Source organism: Taudactylus pleione, unplaced genomic scaffold, assembly GCF_031769625.1.
Source record: "Taudactylus pleione unplaced genomic scaffold, aTauple2 ptg000017l, whole genome shotgun sequence".
NCBI lineage: Eukaryota > Metazoa > Chordata > Amphibia > Anura > Myobatrachidae > Taudactylus > Taudactylus pleione.
This window is the reverse complement of record NW_028284419.1, coordinates 12702237-12726870: the sequence shown is the minus strand read 5'-3', so window position 1 is coordinate 12726870 and position 24634 is coordinate 12702237. Positions and strand designations below refer to the sequence as shown.

General features: G+C 41.4%; 1 protein-coding gene across 1 annotated transcript in view; it reads right to left on the bottom strand.

The window, feature by feature from the left end:
- Positions 1-1913: 1913 nt before the first annotated feature.
- The window catches only part of LOC148540812 (calcium-activated chloride channel regulator 1-like), a 96159-nt gene continuing 73438 nt past the window's right edge, over positions 1914-24634 (bottom strand). The window contains exons 11-15 of the mRNA XM_088481971.1: positions 23154-23424; positions 21363-21527; positions 16762-16998; positions 3833-4327; positions 1914-2506 (exon numbers count right to left, since the gene is read on the bottom strand). Coding sequence (XP_088338097.1) covers positions 1914-2506; positions 3833-4327; positions 16762-16998; positions 21363-21527; positions 23154-23424 — 1761 coding nt within the window. The remainder of the gene's footprint in view (positions 2507-3832; positions 4328-16761; positions 16999-21362; positions 21528-23153; positions 23425-24634) is intronic.

Here is a 24634-nt window from a genome sequence, read left to right as displayed (position 1 = left end):
GTGGTAAGGCTTCGGTCTCTACCCTGGAGGCGGCCATTTTTTAAGTGATATTTACAATGCCACAGACTCGTATACAGTCTGCCTTTTGTTAATGTTTATTTTTTGTGTTTGGGAAATCTCTGTTACCTCACAACTAACCGCCTTTTATAAATGTGGTTACATAACAAGTACATTTCTTTATCTCCATCATCTGCATAGCTAGAGTCGAATAAATATACTGAATAAAATGAAGTGTGGAATATTCTATTCCAATATATAATATTCTATATGCATATTCAGTTGAGATTTGTTGGTGGCCCACATTTCTAAAGGTCATATAGCATTCAGATTGAGATGTCATGGGTGTTGTTACCTATTTTTAACAAAATCAAAGATATATATATTTTGAACCACATATATATACATAAATATATACACACACACATATATATATATATATATATATGTGTATATATATATATATATATGTGTGTATATATATATATATATATATATATAAATACACATACACATACATATACACATACACATATATCCCATGACATCCTCTGCTTGTTGCATGCTAAGTTAGCTGATTAACTAATGTATCTTTGTCTTACATATGGGGTATTCCCCCTAGGATATTTGGAGTATAAATTTAAACAAGTGGGATTGTATTATTGGGGGACAGGTCAATCCTTAATTGGATCTAACTTGTCATATAGAGAGTGGTGTTGTTGTTCATGGATCTATATTTAGACCCTCAGGTTTCAAAGTGTGTAGATTGAATATCCAACGGCTCTCTATATTATTAATCTTGTTTAGTTTATTTTCTCCTCTCCAATTATATTTTACTTTTTCAATGCCCACAAATTTTAATCCTTTGGGGTCACATTGGTGTATTTCCCTAAAATGTTCCGACACACTGTGGTTCATGAATCCTCTCTCTATATTCCCAATGTGTTCACTAATTTTAGTTTTGAGAGTTCTTATCGTGCGACCTATATACTGGAGTCCACATGGGCATTCCAGCATATATATCACATTGTCACTATCACAGGTTATGATGTCCCTTATCTTATATTCTGATGATGTCACTTGCGATCTTATCTGGTTTGTAGGTTTAGTGCTTTTATAGCTCAATTTTTTACAGTTGGAACACCTTCCACAGTGGAAGAAATCTGTTGCCACTGTCTGTCCCTCTAGTGTACTTTGTTTTTGATCTTTTACTTCTTTTAAATGGTTGTGTGTCAATTTTTTCTTCAAGTCTGGAGCTTTACGGAACATGAGGTCTGGTTTATTTGGCAGTATTTTGCTCAGGTTATTATCCATCTGCAAAATATGCCAATGTTTTTGTAAAATAGTTTTAATAGTGGGACCTGCTCCATTATAATCTGTTATAAAATATATTTTCTCGCTATTGTTACTCTGTTGTTTCACTGTGTCTTTAAGTAATGTGTCCCCGGGTGTTTTTTCCAGTGTTTCGTAGGCTATTTCAACCTCCCTCATATTGTATGTTTTATATTCAAATTGTTGTTTGAGGTCTTGTCCTTGCATGACATAGTCCCCCATATTCGTACAATTGTGCCTCAGTCTCGTGAACTGTCCCTTAGGAATTCCCCTGATCCAACTTGGATGGTGATTACTACTGGACAAAATATAGCTATTCACATCGACTATTTTGCAATGTGTTTTTGTTTGAATATTTTGATTAGAAATGAAAATGTCTAGATCTAGAAATTGTACTTCTTTTTTACTGTAGTTTGATGTAAAGTGTAAATTCATGTCATTATTATTTATATAGGTCAAGAAGTTTTTTAATGATGTTTCGTCCCCCTTCCAGATGAATAACACATCATCTATATACCGTTTCCAGAGAACCAGATTCGCACCGAGCTCATGGTTGGACCAGATGTTATCATCCTTCCAGCGACTCATAAAAAGATTTGCATAGCTCGGGCGAATTTGGTTCCCATGGCTGTCCCCTTCCACTGTAGGAAATATTCTTCCTCGAACCACATGTAATTATGTGTAAGAATAAACTCTATTCCTTTTAGGATGAAGTTGACCTGATCTAACTTAAGTTCTGGATCTTGTTTTAAGAAATACTCTATGCTGTGAAGACCCTGATTATGGTCAATCACAGTATAGAGTGAAGCAACATCACTTGTTACCATCCAATAGTCCTCTTCCCACTCAATATTCATGAGAGTATTGATTGCCTGCGTAGTATCCCTAAGATAAGATTTTTGTTTTTTCACGTGTTCTTGCAAGAAATGGTCTATATACTCTGAGAGGGGTGAGGTGATTGAATTTATTCCAGATGTTATGGATCTTCCTGGTGGTTGTGTAATGCTCTTATGAACCTTGGGCAGGTGATAGAAAACTGGGATTGTTGGAAATGGTGTATCTAAAAATTTGAGTTCTTGTTTGTTTAGTATACCTTGTGTCTCTCCCTCATTTATCAATGCCCTAAGCTCCTTTTGGAAGTCCTTTGTTGGGTCCCTTTTTAGTCTTATATAGGTATCTGTATCATTCAATAGTCTGTATGACTCTTTGATGTAATCTTTCTTATCCAACAGGACTATACCCCCACCCTTATCAACCAGTTTGGTTACCAATTCTTTGTCATTTTGTAATTCTTTTAGTGCTATTTGTTCTAATTTTGTGATGTTTCACTTGGTTATGCCAATATTCCGCAGCGCTTTACAGAGAATATTTGGCCATTCACATCAGTCTCTGCCCCAGTGGAGCTCACAATCTATATTCCCTACCACATGCACACACACATACAGTACACACTAGAGTTTTATTTTGTTTGGGGGCCAATCAACCTACCAGTATATTTTTGGAGTGTGGGAGGTAACCAGAGTACCTGGAGGAAGCCCACACAAGCATGGGTAGAATATACAAACTCCACACAGTTAGGGCCGTAGTGTGAATCAAACCCACGACATCAGTGCTGTGAGGTAATTATTACCTTTATTTTCTCCCCTCTGCTCTTGGGCTTTGCTCAGGCTGACTGGGGCGATGTTTGTTCCACCTTACAGCTATTCTGAGACATTATGGCATCTCATTATCCTGTATCACAACTAGCACCCCCCATACACAGTAGTAGGGAAGCAGGGGGCAGCTGGTGGTGCCACTCACATTTTAAACACAGCTGCCGGTGTCCACCATTTCATTGCGGGTTGTCAGCAGCATTGCACCACAGGCAGCGGCATGGCTTCACTGATCTCGCTACAGCCCTTTGAAGGTAGGCAGTCACCATTGATTTAAAAGTACAGCCCCCAATTCTGGGAGCTACATTACATTGTGTTTAACTAAAGTTTTGAAAGGAAAAGATAAAGAGTTGGCTACAATTTTAGTTAGGATGAATCAAAAACTGTATTTTCCTTTGTAGCAACATTACACAACAATGACGCTCTTCAAATGGCAAGCAATAAATATACAATCATCACAGGCAGACAATAGGGGGTATATTTACTAAAGTGCAGGATTTTAGAACTGGATATGTTGCCCATAGGAACCAATCAGATTTTACTTAACATTTATCTAGCACCTCCTAGAGTATAATAGCTAGGATCTGATTTATTGATATGGGCAATATCTCCACTTCTAAAAACCTCCACTTTAGTAAATACCCCTAGGAGTCATTTGCAACACAGTGAAATTTGCATTGCAAACTATTCTGATATTTATTTATTTGTGACATATTGCTGGATGGATGGATGACCCCACAGATTTATGCACCTCAAATAGGGAGCGCTTAAGTTGAAAATGTACAAATGATTTGTTATTAGCAGATCATGCACAATTTTAGTACATTAAGTTTCTCAAATTTATTAATGACATGCTTTCTTCTTCCGGCAGGTAATACAAATAATAATACATACAATTAAACAAATTCCAACTGCTGTAGAGCAAATTATCAGGGTTGTTGTTAATAAGTTCAGTCCACCAGAGTCGGTTGAAGGTGCATTTACAGCTGATGTGGTGAGTTTTGTTATAGCATTGGTGGGACTTGTATTAGTTGTTTCTGAATTTGGTTTAGTAGATACAAATGTAGTAGGAGGTGCACTAGTAGTAGGCAGCAGTGGAACATCATAGAAGGCAACGTGTGCAATATTCGACATATCTGATTTCAGAGAAACTTTGTCAATAGCAATTATTGCAAAATACAGGAGTGTGCCATTTCTTATGTTTACATTCTGTGGTGCAAATGTGAAGGTTTCCCTGGCTCCAGCTGGCCGAGGAATGAGGTTGTCAGTGTTAACCAGTGTACTAGTGTCAAAGTTGTCTCTGAGATTCTTTAGGTCAGTGTTCATTCTTAGTTCATATCTTGAAGCTGAAACCATAGGAAACAAAAGTACATATTTTAAATTGTTTCTTTAAATTCTAAATTATAACTTTAATGAGATTTCATGGCACCCTTATGAAGTGCACAACAAGTAGACCCAGAATTACACCCAGTTATCTGCTAAGTGCATTTCAAGGAGTACACCCACTTACCAGTCCTTGTAAATGCTCATGTAAGAGTCAAATGTAGTTACATTTAAAGGTTTTCCAAATGTACTTGATGGACACATTAAAAACATTACTACAAAGCCCACCCTATTATAATTATAGTAACACCCTTTGTTTAATATTTTATGGGTTTCCACAACAAACTGCTTAGTTTAGCCACATTTGTGTTTTAATTATGAAAGTAAGGAGGCATCGGTACGGTCTTTATATCTCACTTTTGTGTGTTTAGGTTATTGCTTGATATGTACATTAAAATTAGCTTTTTAATCAAAATGCCATCCATTAAAGCACATGCTGAGTCCTGGTTTATAAAACCTCAGAGCAGGCTGAAAAATATGTTCCTTTGTGTGAAGACAAATGCTGCGTTTTTACCTGTAAGATCGGGAATCCCTCCTAAATGCACCATGTTCTCTCCTAGCAACTTCAAGGGTGCCATACAACAAAACAATATCTTTCTTTCTATTTTATTGCAAAGCTATATCTGTCCTCATCTTCCACACTCTACCCATTAGAAAGTGTATGCATAAAGCTACTGCCATTTTGGCCACATATAACGTGTTTAGGTAGTATTGGGTGCACTTGAGTAAAAGCAGCGATGTGCAATAGAAAAAACAATATTTGCACTGCGAATTGGCACTATTGTGTGATACAAAATTTGGTATATAGGGCCTTAATGCTCCTGTAGATGGAATATTCGCAGATGTGAATGTGCAAAAATATGCTAATGTAACAGCAGTGTACTGAGACATCCACCTGTGCTATAGCAGCTGTCCACTACTGCATACACATATTCAGCAACGGATGCAGATTATGCAAACATCTACTTCTTAAGTGAGTCTATGGTCACTCAGAATGACCAGTGTAACTGAGACGCTGGAGCAATGTTTCCTGAATATGGGATCGCAGACGCATCAGCATAGCGTTCAACTCTGAATCATGTCTAATTAACAGAGGGCCTGATTCAGATTTGGGAATAGAGTAAGACAGAACAAGTATCTGTGCACTTTGGTAAAACCATGCTGCACTGCAGGTGGGATAGATGTAAAATGTGCAGAGAGATTTAGATATGGGAGGGATGTGTCCAAACTGAAATTCAAATTACAGTGTAAAAATAAAGCAGCCCAGCATTTGTGGGTTACATGCAAAAGCAGCCAGTATTTACCCTGCATGCAAAAGCAATGTGTGTATTTGTACCCCTTGTATTGCAACATGGTTTGTCCAGGTGCACAGTTACTTGCGCTATCTTAAGCTGGGTATACACTGGAGTGTTGTCAGGCCGATAATGATATATCGCCTACATCGCTCAGTATGTATCGGCGATTGCATGCTCCTGTGGTTGCTAGCAATGGTCCCCATGTTTGATGTACTGCACACCAAACATAGCTATATCGCTAGCGGCCAGTGCATTATTAATGAACTACATTATTTTATTTATTTATTAACAGTTTGTTATATAGCGCAACACATTCCGTTGTGGTTTACAATTGGAAACATTAATAGAACAAAAGTAGGTAATAACATACAGATATATAGGTAGGAAGGCCCTGCTAGCAAGCTTACAATCTAAGAAGGTGATCATTCCACCATTCATTAAAGTTATCCAGTGTGGAAGCACAATCACTGTTCACGGGCATTCGTTCCAATGTCTAAACGAATGCATGATGCTCCAGTGTGTACCCAGTGTTACTTTATTCCCAAATCTGAATCAGACCCAATGTTTAGTATCCTAGAAGTACCTTCTCAGACATACAAGGCCTGATTCTGAGTGACATACAAAAGCGTACGCAGCAGCGTCTATTGGCGGTTGCTCATCTGTGAGTTCATCCCATAAAGGTGCCTATCCAGTAGACGATTAAAATGAGCAATTGAACAATAACGATATTGTTATCATTCGATCATCGTTTGAAAATCTATGGCAGATTATTTAAAAGATTTCTAAAACTACCAACGACGAGCGTTCCCGCTGGTCGTTTAGACATCTATTATCGGGCAAACATGCCGGTCAGGTTCAGCATGTTTGCAGATGATTGATTGTGCCTACACTGAACGACTGCTATTCAGTGTAGGCATATCACAGACTCACAAATGACTACACGATTACAATGTCATAATCAAGCAGTCTCTTGCCTGTCTTCTAGTGGATAGACACCTTAACACTAAACGGACCATTTTTGTGTGCACTAGTAGCCACCGCCCAGGAATGCCCATCAGTTTTCCACCACCTTTCTGATACTGTCTGAATCGATGGTAACAGCACCTTTGTGTGTACCCTCTGTGTAACATATGCGTCATGGGGGATTTCAGAAATCTTCACGCATGCACAGTTGCAAATAGACACTCAACTTTGTGAACATTGGTATGGCTTGCAGATTGCGTGTGACTTAGAATCAGGCTCACAATCTAAACGATTAGTATTTTACAATTTTATGTTCAAACAGATTTTTGTACATGACCAATTTCAGTTTGAAAAGAGAGGTAAAAATGTCAGGACACAGTGCAGAACCTCTGGTACACTCCTACAAACAAATAATCAAGCACTTGAAAGTGCTTCTATAGTATAAGTTGACCAATAAATACATGTCAGTTTTCAGGAGATTTTCTCTAATAGCTCAACCCCAAACTGGTCATCCAAATGCTGGTTACTCCTCAGGAGGGGGTCCTGACTTTCTGAGGATTTCCAGTGCTGGGCTCACCAGGTTGCGGATGGTTTTACATTATAGCAGAGGGACCCCACTCTGAGTGGCTCCCTGCTATAGTGTAAGCCCCCCCCAGTTGCTTCAGCTGTCAGGTCCAGGCTGGTTATGAATTTAGGTGAGACCCCACACAGTTTTATTTACTATTTCTACACTTTTACACATAACAAAGCCTGCACAGATCATAATGATTTGTGCAGTGTTTTTCAATTGCTTAGTTTCTATTCCATAGTGGTTTCAATGGAAATCATATTGGTTTGCATTAGGGGTGAGCGGGTTCGGATTTCTGAAATCCGAACCCCCCCGAGCCCCCCCCGATCCGAGGCCGATCCGAGTCAGGCTCGACTTTTCCCGCCTGACTCTGATCTGAAATCGAGGCAAAACGTCATCATCCCGCCTTCCGGGTCTCGCGGGTTTTGGATCCTATATAAGGTACCCGCGTCGGCGCCATTTTCTCACTCGGCTGTGGACAGTGAAGAGGGAGGGTGGGAGTTAGGGCTGGCTGGGCTGTGTAGTGTAGTGTAGTGCAGAGTAGTGTTGTGTTGTGTTGTGCTGTGCTGTGCTGTGCTGTGCTGCTGTTGTCCACTACTTCAAAGTCCATAGGGGCTGGCTGTGTTGTGCTGTGCTGCTGTTGTTAATAGGGGCTGTGTCCACTACTTCAAAGTCCATAGGGGCTGGCTGGACTGTGTTGTGCAGTCAGTTCTCCATAGGGGCTGTGTCCACTCCAAACTCCTGTGCAGTGTCCCAGTCCTAAAAGGGTGCTGTAGTGTTGCCCAGGGGGTGCTCTGTCCATCAGGGGTGCTCCCCCCAAGTGCTAAAAAAATAATATTTTTTCTGTGTTTGTGAATTGTGTGCGCAGTAGCCGCACGTGCATCAACAAAGTAGTGCCAAGCGTGCGCCTGTGTCATAAGTAAAGGGCCGGCTGGCTTGACCATTAAAGGGTGCTGTAACCCCCAAAGTACACTCCACAGTCCAAACCCCAACAAAAAAATATTTTCTGTGTTTGTGAATTGTGTGCGCAGTAGCCGCACGTGCATCAACAAAGTAGTGCCAAGCGTGCGCCTGTGTCAAAAGTAAAGGGCCGGCTGGCTTGACCATTAAAGGGTGCTGTAACCCCCAAAGTACACTCCAGTCCAAACCAAAAAAAAAAAATTTTTCTGTGTTTGTGAATTGTGTGCGCAGTAGCCGCACGTGCATCAACAAAGTAGTGCCAAGCGTGCGCCTGTGTCATAAGTAAAGGGCCGGCTGGCTTGACCGTTAAAGGGTGCTGTAACCCCCAAAGTACACTCCAAACCAAATAAAAAAATATTTTTATTTTCTGTGTTTGTGAATTGTGTGCGCAGTAGCCGCACGTGCATCAACAAAGTAGTGCAAAGCGTGCGCCTGTGTCATAAGTAAAGGGCCGGCTGGCTTGACCGCTAAAGGGTGCTGTAACCCCCAAAGTACACTCCAAACAAAATAACAAAATACTTTTTCTGTGTTTGTGAATTGTGTGCGCAGTAGCCGCACGTGCATCAACAAAGTAGTGCCAAGCGTGCGCCTGTGTCATAAGTAAAGGGCCGACTGGCTTGACCGTTAAAGGGTGCTGTAACCCCCAAAGTACACTCCAAACCAAATAAAAAAATATTTTCTGTGTTTGTGAATTGTGTGCGCAGTAGCCGCACATGCATCAACAAAGTAGTGCCAAACGTGCGCCTGTGTCATAAGTAAAGGGCCGGCTGGCTTGACCGTTAAAGGGTGCTGTAACCCCCAAAGTACACTCCAGTCCAAACCAAAAAAAAATATATTTTCTGTGTTTGTGACTTGTGTGCACTGTGGCTGCACGTGCATCAACAAAGGATCAGCGCCAAGCGTGCGCCTGTGTCCCATAAGTAAAGAGCCGGCTGGCTCATTTCTTAAAGGGTGGTGTAACCCACAAAGTGCACTACTCTCCAGCAAAAATAAAAAAATATTTTCTGTGTTTGTGTGCGCTTTAGCCGCACGTATATATCAATATAACATAAATGGAGGACCAAACTTTCTCTGATAAAAATAAAATAGGGAAAGATCAAGAACCACTTCCTCCTAGTGCTGTTGCTGCTGCTTGGAGTTGTTCATCATCCCAGAGAGGAAGTAGGAACACCACCACTTTTACTAAACAATTGACCCTCCAACAGTCCCTAGCGATGAGGATGAAGTACGACAGCAGTCATCCTGAAGCAAAACGTATAACTGAGGCCTTGACTGCTATGTTGGTGTTAGACGTGGGTCCGGTATCCGCCATTAGTGCAGTGGGATTTAGACAATTGATGGAGGTAGTGTGTCCCCGGTTCCAAATCCCGTCTAGATTCCACCTGCATCCTCAAAGCAGCAGCGACAAGCGTGCGTCTGTCTGTTAAAGGGTGGTGTAACCCTCAAAGTGCGCTCCACAAACAATTAAAAAATTCTTATTTTTTTTTGTGTCTTTGTGAAATGTGTGGGCTGTAGCCGCACCTGCATCCTTAAAGCAGCAGCGACAAGCGTGCGTCTGTCTGTTAAATTGTGGTGTAACCCTCAAAGTGCGCTCCACAAACAATTAAAAAATTCTTATTTTTTTTTCTGTCTTTGTGAAATGTGTGGGCTGTAGCCGCACCTGCATCCTTAAAGCAGCAGCGACAAGCGTGCGTCTGTCTGTTAAAGGGTGGTGACACCCTCAAAGTGCGCTCCACAAACAATAAAAATATTCTTCTTTTTTTTTCTGTCTTTGTGAAATGTGTGGGCTGTAGCCGCACCTGCATCCTTACAGCAGCAGCGACAAGCGTGTGTCTGTCTGTTAAAGGATTACATCGGTGACAGCATCCAAGTAGGCATGTCAGACAGTCCGTACCTGTACTGGCTGGAAAAAGAAGCAATTTGGAGGTCCCTCTACAAACTGGCTCTATTTTACCTGAGTTGCCCCCCCTCCAGTGTGTACTCCGAAAGAGTGTTTAGTGCAGCCGGGAACCTTGTCAGCAAAAGGCGTAGGAGGTTGCTTCCACAAAATGTGGAGAAGATGATGTTCATAAAATGAATTATCAACTCTTCCAGGGAGACCAGCCTCCAGAACGTACAGAGGGACCTGTGGTTGTGGATTCCAGCGGGGACAAATTAATACTCTGTGAGTATGAGGATGTACACAACACTGAAGAGGGTGAGGAATCGGAGGATGAGGACGACATCTTGCCTCCGTAGAGCCAGTTTGTGCAGGGACAGATTAATTGCCAGCTTGTTTTGTGGGGGCCCAAACGAACCAATAATTTCAGCCACAGTCGTGTGGCAGACCCTGGCGCTGAAATGTTTGGTTTGTTAAAGTGTGCATGTCCTGTTTATACAACATAAGGGTGGGTGGGAGGACAATTCCATCTTGCACCTCTTTTTTTTCTTTGAATTATGTACTGTTTGGGGCCTAGTTTTTCAAACTGCCATCCTGTCTGCCACTGCAGTGTCACTCCTAGATGGACCACGTGTTTGTGCCGCCCACTCGTATCTCTTAGCATAGTCATCCAGCTACCTCGGTGCAACCTTTTGGATATAAAAACACTATTGTGAGGTGTGAGGTGTTCAGAATAGACTGGAAATGAGTGGAAATTAAGGTTATTGAGGTTAATAATAGCATAGGAGCAGAAAAACACACAAATTCTGTGATTTTAGCTGTTTTTATGCTTTTTTAAAAAAAAATACAGATCCAAAACACAAAACCCAGAACCCAAAACACGGAAGGGTGGTTTTGGCAAAACCAATCCAGATCCAAAACACGAAGAAAGATCCAGATCCAAAACCAAAACACAAAACACGAAAAGTGGCCGGTGCACACCCCTAGTTTGCATAGCAACCACTGACAAATAGAACACTCCATGGAGGGTTGTCATTTAGAAAACCTCCAGGGATCAACAGGTTTTAGTTTAGACATCAAAACTGACCTTTAGTAAATGCTCTCAATTAGATACAGAAACTGCCATCAATTGACAGCTGTTTATGATGGATTCTAAATTACACCAAAACTGCCGCTTAGTAAATTTAGCATGGCTTGCTGACTTTCTGGCTGCCCCCTCCGGGAGTGGCAACCAGGTCGGCATTGCAGGGGGGAGGTGGTGGTAATGGTGGGCAGTGCGGGGGCATGGCCCTGCCCCCAGCTATATAATGCTGAGATTTCCAGTATTGTAAAACAGGGGCTGAGGCTACAATAAAGCGATTCAGACCACTCTGGATGATTCGGACCACTCTGGACTGCCAACATTCGACAGGCAAGTGCCCTTCTGCTCCACGGAGGTTTCGGTCCTCCCTGAGCTCGCCTTAGGACACCTGCATTACGGTTTGACAGGTGTACCGCCCCAGTCAAACTCCCCAACTGCCACTGTCCCCAGAGCGGGATGCTGCGGCCAGTCCAGGAGATTTGACCTCTCCTGCGGGGGTCCGGGAGCTCCAGCTGATATAGGGGACCCTTTCGGCCATTTCGGGTGAGTATAAATTAAGTCCAAAGTGTTTTTTTCAACTCTATACAAGCTTGTATAAAATCACAGAAAAATCACCCTACATACACTTTTCTATACCCCCAAATACTGTACAAACTCTAATTTGTTGAAAAATTCAAAAGTGAAAACAGGACCTCTCTGCAAGTTAGCGGTTTTAAGGGGATGCAGTTCATATCCTGGCAATCGGGATGCTAGCGCTCAGAATGGCAGCACCAGAATCCCGACACCAGCATCCCCACTGCCAGCATCCCGACGGCAATTATTGGGGTCAGGGTTAGGGGTTAGGCACTAGGGGGAGGGTTAGGGTTAGGGAATGGGGAGGGGGAGGGTTAGGTTTAGGGGTAGGGGTAGTGTTAGTATACTTTCAAGCAAATGTTGGTATCCTAACCATGTCGGGATGCCGGCATCAGGGTTTGTGACACCCGGGATCCTGAGCGCCGGCATCCCGTACTCAACTCGTCTTGAGTGCCTTAAACATCCAATACTCCCAAGAGGATCAGCTGGATATTCTGAAAGTAGTGATTATATAGATCTGCCTTATACAGAACCTATAGGATATTCCATTGCAACGTAATTTATTGTTTATCTATACTTGCCTAGTACATGTAAAATTCTATATACACAATGCTCAGTTCCATTAATTATGAGAATTAGAATTCTGACATTTCAGAAAATTCCTACCATTTTTGTGCCTTCAATATTTTTGCCCAAAAACAAAAATTAGTTTCTAATATTGACTTCCTGATACACAAGTACACTGATACACACTTTTAATTTTTAAGCTTAACAAATTAAAGTGGAAGTTCAGGAATTAAAAATGTCCTTACAATTTATCCTACTGTAAAAAATCTTCAGGAATAACACAGGTCTGCGATGAAAAAGCTTTTTTAACAAATGTTTGTGATACTTATAGATTTTTGGCTTCTGAACACAAAACAATGACTCCCATTTGTGCATATCACATTACGTTTTTCTGCAAAACGTGTGTTTATGAATAAATCTTTTTTTTTCATATTCTTTAAAGTAATGTATTCTGCCTACATTTATTATAAAACATTGTCTTAAACGAATTCAGTCGGTAGTATAGAACATTGCAATTAAGTTCTCGTCATAAAACTTCACCCCGCCCAGTGCCAAATTGAGGTCCACATGGGCCTGGAGCCGAAATCTACAAAGGGCCTAAACCCCATACTGTCTAAAGGTGCATTGCACACACACAACTACAACTACAACTACAAGGTGAGCTGGCGAAGGTGGAACCAAATACAACAGATGCAACACAGTTTTGCCCTGTGCCGGCTCATTTTAACCCCTGCCTACCACCACACACACACACACAGTACACACTAGATCTTAACATTTTATGGATGTTATTTGACAGATACAAAGGAATATATACATCTGCACACACCTGCAATAATGATTATGAAAAACCCTGTATTGATATCTTAAATAAGTTGTGATTTCATTCAGGGGTACTACCATGGAGAAGAGTAATGATACATTAGGTACAAGAGGAGAAACAAGGTTTTGTTCTTTAGGCCGCACACATAAATTTTATCTTATTTTATAAAAACTTAATATTTATTAGGTATACTTTAAAAATTTCTTTTATCTTTAGGACATGAGCCAGCGAAATAAAGGTTAAAAAATAGAAAAGTAGTGATAAGAAATGTAATAGAGGATGTGCAATAAAATAAAGTTGACCCTGCCGTGTGTCTGTGTTATTATTGCTATGTGGTATATAAAAGGATATTAAGGTTAGACTTTAGGTCACACAGGTAATGAGAAGGTGGGAATTATGTTCTTCAGGTTGTTCATATGGAAACTAGTTAATATACGATATCCAATCTTGACATGTAAAGTAAAGTCTATTGTATAGGGCTCCATACATGTATCCTGACTCCTCTAATCAATACATATATTCCACTTATTCCAGCCTTCTTCCCGGGGCTATTCCACATCACTATGAATTGAATCACACCCATTGTGTCTAGGTATCCTTACACTGTATTGCAAAGTCAGAAACCATAGCGCTCATTGATTTTTAAATAGCAACATGCAGAAACAATGGCAACCAGTTATCCTTAAATAGCAACAAGTGGAAACCATGACAAGTCAGCATTCTTACATAGCAAAAGCCAAAACCATAACAACCAGTGATCTTGTAACAAGCATAAACCATATCAACTAGTGATTCTTGCATAGCAACAAGCAGAAACCATTTCAACTAGTGATTCTTGCATAGCAACAAGCAGAAACTATAGCACTAAAGATACTCACATAGCCATAAGCAGAAACCACAGCAACTACATAGTAACAAACCAAAACCATAACATACAGTGATCGTGCAATAAGTAGAAACCATATCAACAAGAGATTCTAGCATAGCAACAAGCAGAAACTATAGCAACTACAGATCCTTACATGGTAACAAGCAGAAACTATAGCAACTACAGATCCTTACATAGTAATCATAGCAACTAGTTATGTTTATATAGCAACAAGCAATAGTATAGTAACTAGTTATTCTTACATATGGGCATATTTATCAATATTAATTTTATTAAAATATTGTGAAAACGGGTGTTTTTACATCCTTTTCACATTATTTTAGTAACACTTGAATTTAATTAAGGGACTTTTGGAGCAGTTTTCATAAAATGATACTCTAAGCCTTTAAATTCACATTATTTTAGAAAATAGATCACATTTTCCATACTTGTAATGTAAAATATGATCTGCTTAAATTTACTAAAATAAAATTGTAAAAAAATAACAGGGGAACCCTGTGATAATAAAGACACCTAGAGATGGCGTTATTAGGATTTCCCTCCCGTTTCACAGACTCCTGCTCTGCTCTGCTCTGCTCTGACTGACAGAGCAGAGCTGGGAACCAGCGCCTGTGATAAGCCTTGTTAATAAAAAGACCATAAGCTGATCACTGAAAACAAGATATTTAAGAAAAAACAACTTACCTGCAACCAAGAACCTGCGATCGATAATCTGGCAAGCTCCTCCGTGAACCGGTCAGCTGATCGCTGGACTCCTGCTCCTTGACCTCTGGTCAACTGCTCTGTGATATAAACTGACATGCCGTAAGCTCAGTATATAGCACAGAGCAGCTGCCCTGTGATCAGCTGACCAGAGTCACAGAGGAGCTCACGGATCACCGATCACTATGCAGAACACCATGTGTTAGCTTAGCGGGGGAGTGGGTGGGGGAGGATTGTGGGGAGGGAGAGCTTGCAGTGGAGGGTGGTGACTGGGGAGGGTAGCAGGCAGTCACAATCTCAGGGTAATTTTTGTGAACAATACTATGAAAAGTGTAGGGGAGCGATTTGCAGGGACAGAGCTTATTTGCAAGCTTTGGGCCTGATTCAGAGCCGGACGCTATTTGCGGACGGTCGTTCAGGAAAAGGGGGTGGCTATTCAAATGAACCGTTCGCTCTTTGCGGTCTGTTGACGCCTCCATGTCTGAACGAGCAAACAAAACTTGCGGTTGTTTTTGGGATAACTACGCCCCCTGGCCGCTCGCATCCTACGTCATGTCCGCTATTTATTAGATTAATCGAGTACATCGACCAGCGTATGAACTGCTCGCTATTCTTGTGGTTGGTTTTTCCTACCACAATCTTGCGAGCACTTCTGACTATAAAATAACCCAGTGACGTGGTCAATGACGCTGCTGTATAAATTATGCACACCCATAAAACGCCCATTTTGACCTTTAAGCAGGCCTGCGTTTGGATCTCCACTCCCCGTTTTCAAGCACCTTCCCCTGTTACCACCCACATACGCCTCCTCCTGTCACTCAAAATAGCAGGCATTCGCTATTTAGCGAACAAACAATTTTCGGCCGCACTGACTGGTTCGCGCATACGTATTAAAATCCGTATGCATGCACAGTTGGGCAAACATCGCTCGGAACGAACGAGCAGCCGCTTACGAGCGGCTCTGAATCAGGCCCTTTGTCTCTGAATGTGATAGTTGATACATCCTTGCAATGTATTAAAAAATATTGCATTGCATAAGCTTGCAGCATATTCTCATCGATATGTTAGCGGGTTTGCAGATAGGGGCCAAAAGAAGGATTTAGCAACGTTTGGAGAGTAATAAAGTGAAGTGAGATAAAGTACCAACCAATCAGCTCCTAACTGTCACTTTCCAGGCTGTGTTTGAAAAATGAAAGTTAGGAGCTGATTGGTTAGTACTTTAGTTCCGTCCACTTTATCTCTCTCCAAGGCTTAGTAGATAAACCCTTTAGAAACCGATGGGCATTTATGGCATATTAAAAATAATTCAATACCAATGCTTAGTAAATGTATTTAATTTTCTAGACACTAAACACAATTGAATGCAAAATCAATGCTTAATAAATATACCCCAGAGTTGGGATGTAGTTAAATTGTTTATATGTATGTTGTTGACAATCAAAAAGTCGACAGTTTGAGGTTGATGATGCGTTAGTATTGTGATTTCAAGCATGTTAACTGTTTAGGCATTAATATCTTTAAACATGGTGTATTGCTATCATGTTATCATGTTTAGAGTTATAATGCCGACGTGATTAACATGCTCTGAATCACATAACTATTGTGTCAGCATTCTCTTGTTGACATTACAGTGTTGACATTTTAAATATGTATTGCCCAGAGTCTTCTGAAAGAAAAAAAGGTATAATTTGTGTGGGTATTGTATAAAAACGATATTACAATATTGATGTTGGAATCTGACAAATGCAAATGTCAAAAAATGGGTTCAGCGTAGGGTTGAGAAAACCGTGAGCAGTGGCGGCTTCAATACATACATTATGCATGATAATATTTTTCCCCCAAGAGGTGGAATTCAAAGAATTGAATTGAATTGGGGCAGAAAATAATTGGTGATACAATATTCTGCAGTTATTTACTGCTATAGACAGCATGCGTTTGTAGTTTGTACCTAATGACTGCAGCTCCCTTTTTGTTTGTGATAAACAAAATGCATAAATTTTTCATCTGTTTAATTTCAAAAATAGTGATATCAATTATGTTAGTCTCTATTTGGCAGTTAATTCAGTTAGAATCTGGTAATTTAATAATGTACTTTACCTTCTCCATTGTCTAGATCATCACCAGTTGCTGTCCAAGACAGCACAGTCCTGTAATTTACTAGGTTTGCTTCCAAGTCAGATATTTTCTCTGGCTTCAGGATATCTGGTTGCTCGCCTGACACCACATTGGACACCAAGAAAGAACCACCGGAGGTTGTCCTACTGAATGGTCCAAAATTAATTTGAAGATCATCATCATTAACAGTGGGTCTGGGAGGATTCATAATTATCTTACCTAGAGTAAAAATTCAAATTTATGTATGAATTTTACTACTTTATAACTATTTACCTGTTTACAACTTAATTTTATATAATAGAACAATTGATTCTTTACATTTAAAAAATAACTTAAATATATCACTTGAAGTCTATATAGTAATGGTAGCTTATCCATAATCATAAATGTATTATATCCAGTTTTTTTCAGCTGAAAGTACTTAAAACAAATCAAGCACACTATAAATATATGTTTTGATTTGAAAGCTAAGGGGTAGATTTACTAACCAGCATGTTTTCAAAATAGGCTTGCTTAGCATTTATTTCTGTTATCGTTTTATATCCAACTTTCAAAGCTGCAGATGCTTGCATAAGCAAAGCTTATTATACTATATAAGCATATTATAATTAGGGGTGAGCGGGTTCGGATTTCTGAAATCCGAACCCCCCCGAGCCCCCCCGATCCGAGTCCGATCCGAGTCAGGCTCGACTTTTCCCGCCTGACTCGGATCTGAAATCGAGGCAAAACGTCATCATCCCGCCTTCCGAGTCTCGCGGGTTTTGGATCCTATATAAGGTACCCGCGTCGGCGCCATTTTCTCACTCGGCTGTGGACAGTGAAGAGGGAGGGTGGGAGTTAGGGCTGTGTAGTGTAGTGTAGTGTAGTGCTGCTGTTGTCCACTACTTCAAAGTCCATAGGGGCTGGCTGTGTTGTGCTGTGCTGCTGTTGTTAATAGGGGCTGTGTCCACTACTTCAAAGTCCATAGGGGCTGGCTGGACTGTGTTGTGCAGTCAGTTCTCCATAGGGGCTGTGTCCACTCCAAAGTCCTGTGCAGTGTCCCAGTCCTAAAGGGGTGCTGTAGTGTTGTCCAGGGGGTGCTCTGTCCATCAGGGGTGCTCCCCCCAAGTGCTAAAAAAATAATATATTTTCTGTGTTTGTGAATTGTGTGCGCAGTAGCCGCACATGCATCAACAAAGTAGTGACAAGCGTGCGCCTGTGTCATAAGTAAAAGGCCGGCTGGCTTGACCGTTAAAGGGTGCTGTAACCCCCAAAGTACACTCCAGTCCAAACCAAAAAAATAATTATTTTCTGTGTTTGTGAATTGTGTGCGCAGTAGCCGCACATGCATCAACAAAGTAGTGACAAGCGTGCGCCTGTGTCATAAGTAAAGGGCCGGCTGGCTTGACCGTTAAAGGGTGCTGTAACCCCCGAAAGTACACTCCAGTCCAAACCAAAAAAAAATGTATTTTCTGTGTTTGTGAATTGTGTGCGCAGTAGCCGCACGTGCATCAACAAAGTAGTGCCAAGCGTTCGCCTGTGTCATAAGTAAAGAGCCGGCTGGCTTGACCGTTAAGGGTGCTGTAACCCCCGAAAGTACACTCCAGTCCAAACCAAAAAAAAAATTATTTTCTGTGGTTGTGAATTGTGTGCGCAGTAGCCGCACGTGCATCAACAAAGTAGTGCCAAGCGTGCGCCTGTGTCATAAGTAAAGGGCCGGCTGGCTTGACCGTTAAGGGTGCTGTAACCCCCGAAAGTACACTCCACTCCAAACCCAAAAAAAAATTATTTTCTGTGTTTGTGAATTGTGTGCGCAGTAGCCGCACGTGCATCAACAAAGTAGTGCCAAGCGTGCGCCTGTGTCATAAGTAAAGGGCCGGCTGGCTTGACCGTTAAGGGTGCTGTAACCCCCGAAAGTACACTCCAGTCCAAACCAAAAAAAAAAATATTTTCTGTGTTTGTGAATTGTGTGCGCAGTAGCCGCACGTGCATCAACAAAGTAGTGCCAAGCGTGCGCCTGTGTCATAAGTAAAGGGCCGGCTGGCTTGACCATTAAGGGTGCTGTAACCCCCGAAAGTACACTCCAGTCCAAACCAAAAAAAAAATTATTTTCTGTGTTTGTGAATTGTGTGCGCAGTAGCCGCACGTGCATCAACAAAGTAGTGCCAAGCGTGCGCCTGTGTCATAAGTAAAGGGCCGGCTGGCTTGACCGTTAAAGGGTGCTGTAACCCCCGAAAGTACACTCCAGTCCAAACCAAAAAAAAAATTATTTTCTGTGTTTGTGAATTGTGTGCGCAGTAGCCGCACGTGCATCAACAAAGTAGTGCCAAGCGTGCGCCTGTGTCATAAGTAAAGGGCCGGCTGGCTTGACCATTAAGGGTGCTGTAACCCCCGAAAGTACACTCCAGTCCAAACCAAAAAAAAAATTATTTTCTGTGTTTGTGAATTGTGTGCGCAGTAGCCGCACGTGCATCAACAAAGTAGTGCCAAGCGTGCGCCTGTGTCATAAGTAAAGGGCCAGCTGGCTTGACCTTTAAAGGGTTCTGTAACCCCCAAAGTACACTCCAAAACAAAAAAATATATATTTTCTGTGTTTGTGACTTGTGTGCACTGTGGCTGCACGTGCATCAACAAAGGAGCAGCGCCAAGCGTGCGCCTGTGTCCCATAAGTAAAGAGCCGGCTGGCTCATTTCTTAAAGGGTCGTGTAACCCACAAAGTGCACTACTCTCCAGCAAAAATAAAAAAATATTTTCTGTGTTTGTGTGCGCTTTAGCCGCACGTATATATCAATATAACATAAATGGAGGACCAAACTTTCTCTGATAAAAATAAAATAGGGAAAGATCAAGAACCACTTCCTCCTAGTGCTGTTGCTGCTGCTGGGAGTTGTTCATCATCCCAGAGAGGAAGTAGGAACATCACTACTTTTACCAAACAATTGACCCTCCAACAGTCCCTAGCAATGAGGATGAAGTATGACAGCAGTCATCCTGAAGCAAAATGTATAACTGAGGCCTTGACTGCTATGTTGGTGTTAGACGTGCGTCCGGTATCCGCCATTAGTGCAGTGGGATTTAGACAATTGATGGAGGTAGTGTGTCCTCGGTTCCAAATCCCGTCTAGATTCCACCTGCATCCTCAAAGCAGCAGCGACAAGCGTGCGTCTGTCTGTTAAAGGGTGGTGTAACCCTCAAAGTGCGCTCTGCAAACAATAAAAATATTCTTTTTTTTTTTCTGTCTTTGTGAATTGTGTGGGCTGTAGCCGCACTTGCATCCTCAAAGCAGCAGCGACAAGCGTGCGTCTGTCTGTTAAAGGATTACATCGGTGACAGCATCCAAGTAGGCATGTCAGACAGTCCGTACCTGTAGTGGCAGGAAAAAGAAGCAATTTGGAGGTCCCTGTACAAACTGGCTCTATTTTACCTGAGTTGCCCCCCTTCCAGTGTGTACTCCGAAAGAGTGTTTAGTGCAGCCGGGAACCTTGTCAGCGAAAGGCGTAGGAGGTTGCTTCCACAAAATGTGGAGAAGATGATGTTCATAAAATGAATTATCAACTCTTCCAGGGAGACCAGCCTCCAGAACGTACAGAGGGACCTGTGGTTCCAGCAGGGACGAATTAATACTCTGTGAGGATGAGGATGTACACACTGAAGAGGGTGAGGAATCGGTGGATGAGGAGGATGAGGATGACATCTTGCCTCCGTAGAGCCAGTTTGTGCAGGGACAGATTAATTGCCAGCTTGTTTTGTGGGGGCCCAAACGAACCAATCATTTCAGCCACAGTTGTGTGGCAGACCCTGGCGCTGAAATGATTGGTTTGTTAAAGTGTGCATGTCCTGTTTATACAACATAAGGGTGGGTGGGAGGGCCCTAGGACAATTCCATCTTACATCTCTTTTTTTCTTTCCATTATGTACAGTTTGGGGCCTAGTTTTTCAAACTGCCATCCTGTCTGCCACTGCAGTTTAACGCCTAGATGGGTCACGTGTTTGTGCCGCCCACCCGTGTCGCTTAGCATAGTCATCCAGCTACCTCGGTGCAACCTTTTGGACATAAAAACACTATTGTGAGGTGTGAGGTGTTCAGAATAGACTGGAAATGAGTGGAAATTAAGGTTATTGAGGTTAATAATAGCATAGGAGCAGAAAAACCTACAAATTATGTGATTTTAGCTGTTTTTATGCTTTTTTTCAAAAAAATACAGATCCAAAACACAAAACCCAGAACCCAAAACACGCAAGGGTGGTTTTGGCAAAACCAATCCAGATCCAAAACACGAAGAAAGATCCAGATCCAAAACCAAAACACAAAACACGAAAAGTGGCCGGTGCACACCCCTAATTATAATGTGTAGTATAGGTGTTGTTCTAATGTCCATCATAATGAGAACAGTACCATTCTTATGAAGCCAACAACTCAAATTAACTGGAGGTAGTTAGTCATCCATTATTGGTATAGAAGATATGAGGGATATTTGGAAAGTGAATGGGTACATGCCTCCTCTCTGAGCACATATGCCACACATAGACTAATTTATAATATAACTATATTCATTTATATATTTTCTAATGCACAGAATTATTAATGAACATTGGGTTCCCACCATTATCAAAATAGCCAGGTAGGTAAAGAACACGACTCTTGGGCAATGTCAGTCGACTTTTCTTATCTTCTCTTATAGCTCGTACTTTTAAGCTGTATCTTCCATTGGTGCTGAAAGTAGTGAAGTATCTGGAGTAGATTCCATCATTCTTGCCTACATCGGCAGCTTAATACAGTAAACTAAATATTAAAGTTATGAATAGAATAGTCTAACAATGGCAGAACTTTCAATTACAATAATTTTCATAAATTGTTTACTTACATACATACAACTTCCATATATTGCCTTAAATAATAGTCAAGTTAGAATACTTTCTAATATATGTTTAACATTTTTCCCTGTGGAGATCAGTTGTATTTCTTTTGTCCTTTATCTTATATTGGACCATTCTAAGTACCATCGTACATTGACATACCAGTCTGTCTGTGAGTCACTGTGGCCACTTTGAAGCTGTCAATTCTCTTCAGTGAGAGCTAATCAGGAGTCTCTACTCACAGCAGTCAGATGAAACTACAACCTTCCTGCTTATCTTTTACAGTAAAATGATTCTACCCATGGGGAAGCACTGAGTACAGGGCTAATTATCCAATTTTGTAAGATGGGACAACTCCAGAGGCAGCAAAAACTAGGTTCTTACCTCACTTCCTTCGCCCCAGCCTGCTTCTGCTGCACCTTTTCCACCCATCAGTTACCCTGCTCCTGAAACCTTTACTGAAGGACAAAGCACAGTGTAAAATCAGCACCTGTGCTTTCTCTGAAGTCACTGTGGGCCTGATTTACATTTGTATGAAGTAGCACAGTTGCTGCATCTTTTGGCTAAGTGGCTGTGCTCTAATATGCAAAAGCAGCAGGATACGTCTTGTGAAAAGAGATACCTCCTGCATTCTCTGTGATCTGCAGATGTGTCCGAAGATGCAGCCATCAAATCACTTGCATAAACATTGGCCATCTGAGTAACCCTTGATGCAGCCGGGGCCAGGAAATCTGCACTTCCACAATGCGGAGACAATGTGCCTCCATTCTGTGGAACGGACATGGTCGCTGCCCCCTTCCTGTACTCAAATGGCTGCTGTGGCTTAGGGGGCACTGCATGCGATTACACAGGACCCGTGCTGTACATGCGCAGAGTAGGTCCTGTGCATGCACAGATGCCCCACCATTGGATTTGAATGTGAACCATTGCGTTTCAGTACAAACCTGAATCAGGCCCTGTATTAACAGCAGGGTGACTGGAACGGAGATTAGAAGAAGAGAAGATATACAGGAGGGTGTATACATTTCCTGGACTTCGCACTTTATTCCAGTACTCAAGCTATCAATTATTTGACCCCCTCAGCTGTACTATTTTGGATATTGGGTATAAAGTTAGCATTAGACCATTATTAGATATTAACGAATATCATTGAGGGTCATGGTAATATTAATCACGTTGCTTCTTCACGACTGTGTTCTCCAGTACAGGAAAAAGTGGAAACAGATTTTATACAATTTAAAAAAAGTGAAATTAGAACAAAAAAGTCAGCCCCCACTGTATGATGTGTGTACATTGTGCATGGGTGTAACACCTTCATCTAGTGATATATTAATGACATGCAGATCAACAAATCATTTTGTATTCACTCTTTCAGTTTTGCAACTAACTCTCTGGTCATCAAGTAGTTAACAATGAAAAATGATTAACTTTTGTTGATATATCCAGATGCAATATTTCTTACTTTTTTGTGATTTTGTGAAAATATTTTGCACATAATGGCAACATATCCATGGCAGCCTTTGCAAAGCAAAAATTACCTGCTCCATTGTCTAAAAGCTCTACAGAGACAGAGTCGCCACTCTCTGGTTCAATGATGGCCACCACTTTCACTCCTGTCACAGGCAGCAGGCCCTGGCTTACAGATGCATAGATAACCATTGGGTCTGGGTAATTATTTGTGTTCTTATTCATGTGGCAGCTTGCAATAATTGGTGGCACATTTTCATCTGCGGCTTTGGATGTCACGGTTATACCTATAACTTGGTGTGATGTAAATGAATTACAAAGGCTGTAATCCCAGCGGCCTCTCTGAAAACCAGAAAAGACAGTCATTATTGGAGTTGACAAGCTATTGCTTACATAGTTGATTACATCTATAAAGATGCCTTTGAAATGTAAACATTCCCTAATGTGAATGAACTGTAGATGCAGGTAGTGGACAATAAGTTGGAACACCTGGTTAAATAAGAAACAACAAGCTAATTGAAAGCAATGGCTTCCACACAAGTGTTAGTTAATCTAATAATAACAAACAACATCCAGAGGTTGTTTAAAAGAGGAGAGGGTCTGTGTGGGCTTCCTCCTCTCAGGCAGTGCAGTAGACCCTGGCTTCTCTACTGCACGTGCACAAACCCTGGGAAAATAACTGCCGCACCATTTTCCCAGTGAATTCTGCTGTATTGAAGAGCAGACCATCACGGGACTCTGGAGAGGTAAGTATAATTACAGGTGCAGGGTGCACACACTGCATCCATTCTAAAAATGCCAATGACAACATCCCAGCATAGCCAGGTTATGTATAAAAATGTTGGACTGTCCTGGTTGTCTTTAGTGTATGACATCCCTGCCGCATTTGCGATCCCAGTACTGCGACCAATGTCAACGGCTGGGATAACCATTGTGACCATCAGTTGCGATAGCGGAGAGGGCCGGCCAGCTGTGTAAGGCTCAGTTTATGCAGGCTGGCTGGCATGTGAGGCCAGGAAACTGAATCCATGGATGCAGCCTCTGTCCTTGCCACTCCTGGAAAACATGGCCAACAGCCACGCTTGTCCGGCAATACCAATCAGGCAGAGACATATCAGGGGCTGCATGCGATCATGCAGGATCCGTTCTGCACATGTGCAGAATAGGTCATGCATACGCACAGATTCCCAATAATCGGGGATCTGCATTCAGCATTGACTTTACCTGCAATGCTGAATCAGGCCATCAATTTATTTATTTATTTGATACATTGGTTAGTTAGATGACATTAGCTTTCTGATTATTGGAATATATTTCAAACAGATTCTAGATTAATGTTAGTCTGAAAACTTTCATAATTCTTATCAAACTATTCATTGTTTGACTTATGTTTATGTTTTTTTTACTTACACATAATGTCAACAATATATTAGACATATGTACTGTATGTTTGTAGGAGAGCTATTGTAATGCAAGGGGACACCATGTCAGTTTTTGTAGGATTCCTCTCTAAATTATATCAATTATACTTTAAAATGACCAGAATTCTTTT